This window comes from Chroicocephalus ridibundus, chromosome 8 (genome assembly GCF_963924245.1).
Source record: "Chroicocephalus ridibundus chromosome 8, bChrRid1.1, whole genome shotgun sequence".
In the NCBI taxonomy this organism is placed as follows: domain Eukaryota; kingdom Metazoa; phylum Chordata; class Aves; order Charadriiformes; family Laridae; genus Chroicocephalus; species Chroicocephalus ridibundus.
Window position 1 is genome coordinate 34128879 of NC_086291.1, and position 11304 is coordinate 34140182.

At 50.0% G+C, this 11304-nt stretch overlaps 1 protein-coding gene across 1 annotated transcript; it reads left to right on the plus strand.

The window, feature by feature from the left end:
- The first annotated feature begins 1320 nt into the window (after nucleotides 1–1320).
- NPHS2 (NPHS2 stomatin family member, podocin) lies at nucleotides 1321–11298 on the plus strand. The gene is made up of 8 exons (XM_063344810.1): nucleotides 1321–1628; nucleotides 3264–3367; nucleotides 4290–4362; nucleotides 5851–5933; nucleotides 6804–7007; nucleotides 7752–7807; nucleotides 8649–8727; nucleotides 9444–11298. Exons 1-8 carry the CDS (start codon nucleotides 1352–1354, stop codon nucleotides 9720–9722), a joined length of 1155 nt encoding a protein of 384 aa, XP_063200880.1. The 5' UTR covers nucleotides 1321–1351; the 3' UTR covers nucleotides 9723–11298.
- The last annotated feature ends 6 nt before the right edge of the window (nucleotides 11299–11304 follow it).

Here is an 11304-nt window from a genome sequence, read left to right on the forward strand (position 1 = left end):
TCGGCAGCTGGAGGCCATCTTACCCACGCTGGCCAAGTGAAAAAAGGTTTCTGGAGCACTTCTAGAGCAAACCCAGATACCGTATGAATTTATTAATTAACGCCCCGTTTCCACCCAACTTTTCTCCTCTGTCATTGGGCTTCTCCCTCCATTGCTTCCCTGGTGACCTGCACGAGGGAGCAGAGAAGGCAGGCAGCTGGTGCTCCTGACCTCCCTGCCTGCAATATCCTGACTCCTGGCAGGCCGCAAGTCTCATAAAAGAGGAATCCGTGATAAAACAAGAGCAGCATCTCCCTGGCTGGGAGCTACCCAGCTCCCTCCGGCTGCTCCTCCACACCAGAGACTGGGGGACCCTGAGCTCAGCACTGTCCTGTTGAGAGGGAAGTCACTGCTTTATGTTCCAGCCTTGTCTTGCTGTAGTTTGATTTCCAGTCAGGTGCTGGTTTCTTTAATATAGTCAGTGACTGTATAAAAAGAGTTTTTGAGCAGGTTTCTGCAGATGTCACCACAGGCTGTGCGGCATGAAAAGAAAAAAGCTTCTATGTTTGCCACACTCCTGCTGTAGAAAACTAGGGAGGCATTTAGGCACAAACTCTTTTGTCAATTTAGATTCAGCAGCTTTAACCCTGCACTGGCCTCCGTGCTTTGCACCCATTCAGGAAAGTTCATGGTTGAACTGGGACCAGCTAATTTCCCTCCCTGCTAAAATTTGAGGTGACCCTGGGGAGAGGGACTTTGCTGCCAATGTCCCTCCACTGTGCCAGCCAAAGGGTTTCTAGAGAGCAGACCAGTGTGAGATGCTGCTCACCCAGCCATTACCTGCAACACCCCCTCAAAGCACTTCTGAGGAAGCCACCGGTCTCATCAGTAAAGGTTTTTCACCCTGGTGTTTATTGCTCTGGGCCACTCCCACCATTTGAGGTCTTTGGAGCCACGTGTCTGACAAGTGGCTAAGTCAAGTCTAAAAGTTTAGGTTGCTTTTCAACAGCTTTGTAGAAACCATCTACTGAAAATCATGTGAGTGCTTCTGATTGTATTTTATTTCCAAAGGCAGTAAGATATAAAGAGAATGTCCTCCTGGAGTCCACCCTGTCCAAGTCTAACTTTCCTTCCCATCTCCACAGCAGTGTGCGACGAGAGCAGAGCAGCTGGGAAACAGCTTGCTCACTTCACTGTCCATTATGTCTGACAAGCGTGGGATAAACTTGAAAAAAACCTCCTGGATCTGACACCTCCCCTTCTCTCCTCCCCTCCCTAGTTTTCCTGCCTGCAGCAATAAATTCAAGCACGAATTCATCCTACAGGCATCTGTAGGATTCATCAACAGGCAGCTGCATGCTCCTCGGCACAGATGAGGATGGATAAGAGGTCTCGGAGCAATTCCAGGGAGTCTCATAGGAGACGTAGAGAGTCCCCAGTTACACAGAGCAAACGAGAGAAGAAGGAGAGCAGCAGAGAAGGTCGCAAAGGAAGGGGAGACATAAAGCAGGAGAAAGCAAAGGAGATCAAGAGCACCACAGGGACTGACGGTAGGGTGCACACATCCACGGTGGTGGATGTGGATGATGTGATATCTGATGAAGAAATGGAGGCAATGGCGTTGCTGGACAGCGAGCAGCAAGAGGAAGGTATGGCTTATTGAAGGGAAGGGGCTGGAAAGCTATGGGCTTTTTGACCCAGCATGGGTCACAGTGTGACTGCTGTCTGCACAGTGAGTGTCAGCACACCCACCTTGCAGAGACGTGTAGTTATCCTCAGGACAGGATATGGGAGACTCCGGCCAGCCTCTCAGCCAGCTTCTGCAGCCAGTCCAGGCTGATCAGCGCTGTCTAGGAAAGCAATGAACTTTGCAACAAGCATTTTCATCCCCAGCATCCTTTATGTTTCAGCTTACTGCTCCCCAGTCCTGATCATGTTCTATTCTCTTCCTTTTCTTGCTTGTCCTTCTTTAGGTAGATGGAGTTAGCCTTAATGCCAGTTCACAACCCAAAGAACTGCACTGCAGGGAAGAACTGCACTTGAAGTGCACACTTGTAGCTCCCTTTCTGGATAACCCTAGAGAGCAACTCCTCTCCAGACCATGGGTTAGGCAGATTCCCAGCCTGCCATGACAGGAGGAAGCATCACAAGTCTTTTTGCAAGATGGCTGGGCCTCTTTGGACCCAGCACCACCACAGATGCTGTATTACAGGATGTGTATTACAGGAGCCAGCATTACTTTTCTGCTTCCATGCCAGCAGTTCTGCTGCCCTAGAGTTAAAGGGGTTCAGACTTGCTTCTGTCTCTCTGGGGACTAATTTTTCAGAACTGCCTCTTTCTGCCTCAATTACAGGAATCCCAGCTAATGAGTGGTGCTGCGGAGCTATAGTGATAACGCAGATTTTTGGGATTCCAGGGGTTTCAGGACCTGGTGGCTCTGCAGAGAGCTCCAGCGGCAAAGGGGCAGGGATGGAATGGCTAGAAAGGATAGAAAATGGGCGGGATGCAGAGATGCTAATTTCACTGCTGGAAAACATGGTCCACCCTCTGGGTCTAGGTACATCCAGAAGTAATCTATCTAGTTTCATGCCATACCTGCAGATTTTCCCTCAGGCAGGAGCACAACAAAGGGCAGCCAGATCAAGATGACCCATACTCACTCTGGGGAGATGTAGAAGGTAATACTCACATGGGGCTTACTACCCCAGTCAGCCTCCAGCACCTTGGTGGGACTGCTGTAGAGCACAGGGAGATTTCAGCAGCACCAGTGGCTTGGTCCTGCTGTATTAGGGAGCTGGGGTGCCACTGAAATCCTCTTCCAAAAGGACCTGAGATACTCTGATAGGGAAGGGCACTTCAGGCTGTGCATTTTGAAAGCTGCCTCTTATTTACAATCTTTCTCTTTGCCACTAGCTTATCTTGGCAGATAAGCTTCTGGGATCCCAGCGCAGCCAACAAGTTGCCCATTCCAAGCCTTTAAACATTGCTTGGTGGCCACAGGTCTTCAATCTAAAGGCTGCTCTCTAGGCAAGGCACTATGGAGAATAACGGCTCAATCTCTGCCAGTAAAGCAGAGACAAAATCTGTCAATCCATCCTGGCAGCTCCTGGCCACATGGGGCAGGGAGTATTCTTTAACACAGCTTCAGAGAGAACCAAATGGTTCACATACACTGGATTTAGGCAAAGGACAACACTAAAGATGGTCTGTGCAGGGACTTGTCAGGCCATCAGTATTTTGGGAGCAGATCTCTTTTAACATAGTCATGTTGAATTTCTCCCTAGGTGTAAACTCTCCGGGTCTGGGCATCTGTGAGTGGCTTCTGACCATCTTGTCTTTCCTGTTCATCATAATGACCTTCCCCATTTCCGTCTGGTTCTGCATGAAGGTGAGAATAGTCATGGGACCTCTCTACGTTTAATATTCGGTGTCTCACATGGCTGTAACTCACTGGTTCAGCATGCATTGGACATGAGCATAAAGCTTTTTTGGTCTAAGGCTCTATTTACACTTCTTCAACTCATCATTCATTTTTATGTACCCTTTACGATACATTGCTGCTACAGAGGGCTGCACAGGGATCCAGTCACTGCCTACCAAATACTCCTGCTGCAATATCAGTATCAGCAGACAAGGGCTTAAGTTTCTCTTTTTTAAAACAAGTTGCAGGTCTGTTAACTTTCAAACATAACCTTCATCCTAGCCAGCCCAGAGATGGCTACACTGCAGCAGCAGGGTAAATAGGTTTTGAATTAAAAATTTTAAGAGATTGATTTCTCAGTTAATATCAGATTTTCCCTCTTCCTCCCCTTTTCTCAGATTTCTAGCATGGCTACAAGTAGGCATATTTTGTTTCCCACTTCTCAGGAAATTTCACATGCATCTTGTTCTCAATGTCAGTATTACAATTTAGATCTTACACATGTGAGCACAAGCACACATGGTTCCCTTGGAGGCTAACAACCAACATGCAAAATTTTAGCTCAAGGTGTTCAAGTTTGGCCAGGCTATAAGGAAGCAGAATGCTGGCTTCTTCCTGGGAAACCCTGGGTAGCTCTAACACAGGCTGCTCTCACCAAATCTTGGGCTGTCACAGGGCTGCTCCAACACTGCTCACACAGGCAGCAGTTCTCGGCCAGGTTCTCTGCAGGGGTAAATGGACTCAGTCACAGCTGACTCCACTAAGTCATACCTCATTAAATTCTCCCTTTGCAGGGCTTTCCCAGAACAGACATCCTCCCATACCGGTGAGGCCCCTTTCCCCAGTCCTACACCTTCCTCTCTGACCTAGTTTTTGTTTCCCTCTGCAGGTGGTGCGGGAGTATGAGAGAGCCATTGTTTTCCGACTTGGGCATCTCCTTCCTGGCAGAGCCAGAGGACCTGGTAAGGTGTTTACTAAGCTCTCCCCAGCCATGTCACTCCTCTTCTTCATGCTCTACCAAGCTCACATGCTGGTGCCCTCCAAGCAGGCATGGCCAGACAGGAGATGGGATGTCTTTACTCCTTCCTCTGAAGGGCCAATAACTTCTAATGGCTTTTCCCATCACAGAAGCAGCCTCAGAATTTGAGCCTATGTAGAATCATAGAATCATAGGGTTGGAAGGGACCTCTGGAGATCATCTAGTCCAACCCCCCTGCCAGAGCAGGGTCACCTAGAGCAGGTTACACAGGAACATGTCCAGGCGGGTTTTGAATGTCTCCAGAGTTGGAGACTCCACCACCTCTCTGGGCAGCCTGTTCCAGTGCTCTGCCACCCTCAGGGTAAAGAAGTTCCTCCTCATGTTTAGGTGGAACTTCCTATGTTCAAGTTTGTGCCCATTGCCTCTTGTCTTGTCCCCGGGCACCACTGAGAAGAGCCTGGCCCCATCCTCCTGACACCCACCCTTTAAGTATTTATAAGTGTTGATAAGGTCACCCCTCAGACGTCTTTTTTCCAGACTGAAGAGACCCAAATCCCTCAGCCTTTCTTCATAAGAGAGGTGTTCCAGTCCCCCAATCATCTTTGTAGCCTTCTGCTGCACCCTTTCCAGCAGTTCCCTGTCCCTCTTGAACCGGGGAGCCCAGAACTGGACACAGTACTCCAGGTGCGGCCTCACCAAGGCAGAGTAGAGGGGGAGGATGACCTCCCTTGACCTGCTGGCCACACTCTTCTTGATGCACCCCAGGATGCCATTGGCCTTCTTGGCCACAAGGGCACATTGCTGACTCATGGTCATCCTGTTGTCCACCAGGACTCCCAGGTCTCTTTCCACAGAGCTGCTCTCCAGCAGGTCAGCACCCAACCTGTCCTGGTGCATGGGGTTGTTCCTCCCCAGGTGCAGCACCCTACACTTGCCCTTGTTGAACTTCATAAGGTTTCTCTCTGCCCAGATCTCCAACCTGTCCAGGTCTCTCTGTATGGCGGCACAGCCTTCCGGTGTGTCAGCCACCCCACCCAGCTTGGTGTCATCAGCAAACTTGCTGAGGGTGCACTCTATCCCCTCATCCAGGTCATTGATGAATATGTTGAAGAGGACTGGACCCAGTACTGACCCCTGGGGAACACCACTCGTCACTGGTCTCCAACTAGACTCTGTGCCCCTAATCACAACCCTCTGAGCTCTATCTTTCAACCAGTTTTCTATCCACCCCACTGTCCATTCATCTAACCCACACTTCCTAAGCTTCCCTATGAGGATGCTGTGGGAGACCGTGTCAAACGCCTTGCTTAAGTCAAGGTAGACCACATCTACCGCCCTCCCCTCATCTATCCATCTAGTATTGCCGTTCCTTTGTAGTTCTACATGCCAAACCCTTCCCTGTTCTCCAGAGCAGGAAAGGCAATTTCTGTGGTTCTGATGATCACCAGTTGCCTTTCTCTTCCTCCCACAGGCCTTTTCTTTTTCCTTCCCTGCCTGGACACATATCACAAGATAGACCTCCGCCTCAAAACCCTAGAGATCCCCTTCCATCAGGTATGGCTGACCCCCCATATTAATTTTTGGATCTCTTTAACGTTGTACCTTATGCTTCCAGCCTTCATCCCTGCACAGAAAAGTTCGAAAAAACATCTCAAAGTAACGCTAACACCTCAGAAAATGGAAGGCAAAAAATTCACCATAGTGAATTTTATTGTTTTTTAAAACTACTGCTTTTAATTCCATTCAAATTGACATGCTTTAGTGGTAACCCAGACCAATAGGGAGTGGCTGGGCCAGAGATACTGGACCAGGTTTTTTTACCCACCACGCTGAGGAGTGCATGCAGTGAGGACAGGAACTCAGACTAAGATCTTAAAATGATGTAAGGGATGTACTCCACTCCTGTATAAGCCTGGGAGGAAGAAAGGGTTGAACCTTTGCTTCTAACCCTTGAACCTCCAACCTCTCTAGCCACAGCCCCTCTTCTCCTTTTGGGACGCGTTGTCTGTGCTGCTGCATTGCCAGTGGGACTGGCCTTGCCTGGTAGCATCTCCAGGCTCATCCCCATGGTGTACAGCAAATCCTTCTGGAGATGCAATAACCAAGCACACACCTCAGGACACAGCCTACGCTCTCAGAACAGCAACGGACCAGGCAGCAGTGGGCAGGGAAACACAGTGTAGGATGACGACCTACTCACAGTCCCCAGCTCAGCAGCTGTACTGAGGAGACAGACACAAAGATGCTGCTCAGGGAACTGAGATCCAGACATTATATAGTTTGCCCAAGGTCAGGCAGTAGCAGATGTAACTACAAAGACTTAGCCATCCAGCTAGTCTTCATCATTCTCTTAATTGTGTGCTTTTCTGTGCTACCTTAGAGTTGTCAGAACCAGCTCCATCTCCCCTACTGTCTTCTGCTTAGGTGGTGACCAAAGACATGGTTACCTTGGAGATAGATGCTGTCTGCTACTACCGGTTGGAGAATGCCTCTCTTCTCCTCACCACCCTGACCAGCATCTCCAGTGCCATCCAGCTGCTGGTGCAGACCACCACGAAACGCCTCCTGGCACATCGAGCCTTCTCTGAACTTCTGTTGGAGAGGAAGAGCATCAGTCAGGAGATAAAGGTGCTTCCACAGGGGGGAGGTAGCAGAGCAAGGGGTGAACTGAGGCTCCACAAAGAAACTCTAGTGATCAGTCTCTCAAAATCATAGACACTGGTTTGCAGAAGGGTACAATAACAACATGTTTCTCCTTCACAGAAAAATGGGAGATTTTTCTTCTTTTTTTTTTTTTTTTTTTTTTTTTTAATTCATATCACTTTTGGGGAAGGATATACAGTGTGGGCCCAACAGGCAGCCATGGTGAGTAGCAGACAGTACTGTGCGAGGGACATGAAGGAATCACTTACACGAGTTTCATCAGTGCTTTGTGATACCCCAGCATCAGTACTTACCCCAGAGAGGAGATTCTCACAATAAATGTATTCTGCAACCTGAGTGAGTTGCCATAAAACCAGTATACCTGGGATCTCCAGCAGCAGTTCTCTGTGTCTGTGATACGTGTACATGATCACACTACTCAGGAACTGAATGTTTCCTGTGCAACTGAATTGGTTCCATACTTGAACCAGTATGGACTAGTTAAATCACGCAAAACCCCTGGCGCAAACACAAATCAGAAGTAAAGTGAGGAAATTAATTTTATTTCTGAGGGGCCTCACACAGTAGCACACAAAACCTAATAAATCTGCCTTACAGTCCTGCAGTTAACTGCCTTGAATTAATGTGCCTGCATTGTCGTACTCCTTGTAAGGGGACTAGGCCAGAGCTGGTGTTCTCCCCATGTTCTAAAAATATTACTCTTCACAGGTTGCTTTGGATGCGGTCACGGGCTGCTGGGGGATCAAAGTAGAGAGAACAGAAATGTAGGTAGGAAATGCTGGTAGAGGAGATTTCCCTGGCACTTTGCAAGTACCTGTCCTGCCCTGCTCACTGATGCCTGGTCCTCTTCTGCTTTACCTCTGGCTCTCTCCCTGCAGCCATTCTGCAGAAGGTAGAGCCTCATCTCTTGCCTTCCTATTTTCCCTAGCCCTTTCAGTCTCTGCCTCATGTTAAACTTCCACATGCGAAGACTGTGCTTGATCCTGCACTGACAGCCAGGGCAGGATCCTTAGCTGGGATGTCATCACCATTTCACTGCTGCTGCAGACAGAGTTTGCACCCAATTCTGGTAGCCCAAGAGGCGCAGCAGGCACTGAGTCTTCTGTGTCCCACTCTAGATCAAAGGCCCCAAGGTCTTAGCACAGGTAAGGATGGACTCATCACTCAGAAGCCCATGCAGAAAGGTGGGACTTGCTTGTCACATAGAGGGCCATGGAAGAGAGAGCCAAGCAGTGAATGAGTAAATCTGTGAGCAGAAGGAAATTCCTGTGCCTGTCTTGAGAGCAGTCTCCCAGTGGATTCTCTGCTGTCTCACAAGGAGAGAGCTTAGACTTAATGCTTCAGAGGCACAGAGAGAAGAGGTCTCCCTGCTGCCTAGTGATCATGCAAGCCTGGTCATTAGAAAACCAGGCTGGAAAAGAAGGATGGGAATGGAGGTAAAAGGCTAAAGTGAGACACGCAAAGAGGAAGACCCAGGAAGCAAAGAACGTGAGTGAACTGCTCTGCAGACACTGACTGATGAGCCCATTTCAAGCCTCAGATTGACCATCCAGTGCTGCCAGGAAAGCCTAAAGCTCAGCTAATCCCTGTCCTTTACTACCCCAGCAACAACGTGCAGCTGCCTGCTGAAGTCCGGCAGTCCCTGGCTGTGGAAGCTGAGGCCCAGAGACAGGCCAAAGTGCGGGTATGCCAATTCTGAATACTTCTCATCTCTTTCCAAAGCATCCCTCCTTCCTTTCCCACCCCTGCTTTAAGGTCCCTGGGACATGCCACACAAGGGTGCAGCTTTGGAAAAATACGTTTGCTTCTATTCCTGTTCAAAAGTTGTGTCTAGCAAGCGGAGCTGCAGCAGGAGTCCAGGCCAGCCCAGTGGAGTGTCAGATCTGGTACCTGGCCTACAGGTAGAACAGAAAGATATGCAAAGAGGTCTGGGGTTATCCCTGGGCCCACAGTGATCCCCACGCAGATCTCTTCCTCAGGGTTTCACTCTCCTCTAGGAGCCCAGTGCAGGCCTGTCACCACTGTCATGTACCCTGCGCCTTGCTAAGCCCAGGCTGGTCTCCATCCCTTGCACTGAGCTGCTCAAGAGCCTGGATAATGTTGGTGTCCAGCATCCCCCCACTAAGCCTAGCCTGGGGGCTGCCCTTTCCCATGCTTTTGCAGCAAGGGTATGCCCAATTATGAGCCCTGATGGGCCTAGTAAAAACAAGTTAGACGTGAGCTCCCAAACTTTTGGGAGCATACAGAGGTGTAGTACACGCCAAGATCTTCAGAGAGCAGGAATGTTAGAATCACACTGGCCCTGGGAATATCATGGTGGCAACCTCCCTCTGTAATGAACAGTCCGTGCGCCCTTACTCCCAGCCTCACAGAACCCTTCTTTGTTCCCCTGCTTGGTAGGTGATCGCTGCTGAGGCGGAAAAGGCTGCTTCTGAGTCCCTGCGGATGGCAGCTGAGATCCTGTCCAGTGCCCCTGCTGCTGCTCAGCTCCGTTACCTCCATGCTCTGCACTCCCTTACTGCAGAGAAACCTCCTGCTTTCATCTTGCCCTTGCCTTTGGATGCCATGAACTTGGTCTCTCCGGCTACCCACAGTCCTCCGGCAGTGAGCAGCCTCCTCACAGCTACCACAAAGCTCCCAGAAAGCTCGGAAGACAAGAAGGACTCACCCATGCTCTAAGACCTGTCCCAGAAATGATTGCCACACTGCCCCTGGTCAGTCCTGCTCAGAGAGGGGCAAAAAGGCTGATGTACTGGCAGCCCACTGGCAGGTCCTGTTCTGGAGGCCTGAGGGAAAGCAGCCCAGGCCTGTAATATAGAGTGGATTGTACACGGAAGAAGCCTCTGCTTGTTTTGGAAAGGGAAAAATACTGATCACAAGGAGCAGGTCTGGCATGTATGTGAGCAGGGGTTGAGGGAAGAGGGGTGTCATCCCTTCCCCTTCACAGGGCCAGATGCACCCTGGCACCCTTGGGCCTGACCCCTGGGTTCGATCCATCCTTGCCCCATCACCTTGGCAGGAGGGACAGACTAGCCCGTATGTACTCAAACTCCCCCACCCCAAACTGAACAGCCGGGCCGGCAGGGGTGGGAGCCCGACAACTGGTGGGGGAGCAGGAAGGGGCTCAGCACTCAGGCAGGTTGGTGGGTGCTGCCAGCCTCATTCTTCTGTGATGAGGGAACAAGCTGGGTCCCAGGCGTAGTCCTGGATATAGGATTTCGATCACCACCCATGCACACATGACACACACAGGCAACACGGGTGTTTTGCCCTGGTTCTAAAACAGGATGAAAAGGAAGAGGAGAACAGAGCAGCTTTTAAGGCTTGGCACTTCCCTGCAAGGCACATCATCTGTGCAGAAGAAAGGCAGGCTGTGCTGCTGCTTGCTTCCACTGGGGGGTGAGGCAGGACAAGATCTGAGCTTGTGGGCATCTCTAAACATTTTAGAGGTGATGGTTTAACCAGCTCCCACTGAGCAGCCAAGAGGGCATCCAGCACCGCTGGGAAAGAGCCAGTACTCGAGAACAGTAATACCTTTGCCTGCTGCAGCTGCCCTGGTAACCTCCAGACACAGTGAAGGAACAGAGAAAGTCCTCTAAAGTCCTATAATCCTCAGCACTCCTGTTTTTTCTGCCAAAGGCTATTTGAAATGACCAGGAACCTACAAATACTGCAATCGTTTCCCTTGGCAAAAATATGGGGGACTGTCAAAGGAACTACCACTGCATTTGGTTTCTCTGATCCTGGTGCCCTTTTGGATGTCAGCTCTGCTGCTGCCCTTTTACTTGACCTGCAGCATCTCCCCTTGCTTCAAAGCAGACCTCTCTCATACGGCCATTCCCAGGCCCAACATTCTGCTGCTACTGGTCTGTAGAGGCCAAGACAGAGGGCACTTTGTGGCCCTTCTCTTAATTGCCCGCACAGTAGCTGGCCGTCATGCGTGTGCCTAGCAGGGGTCGCTCACTCTTGCATTTTCACTCATTTTATTCAGTTCCACTTTCCCTGCTGGTAACACTCACGCACATTGGCACATATCATTGGTAATACTTCTGTTAAATGCAGCTATGTTACGAGGATAGCTGGTTAATACTGGCTTAATACTGCTGCAAAGGACAAGGATCCCACTTCTACTAAGTACCACATATTCTGTGTTTAATCAGCCCCTTCAGCTCCCTGGAGTCCTCTTCTCAACACTCAATGCACCCATAATGCTCGCTCCACAAGTATTTGCCGGCCTTTTTACAGCAAGGACTACTGGTGA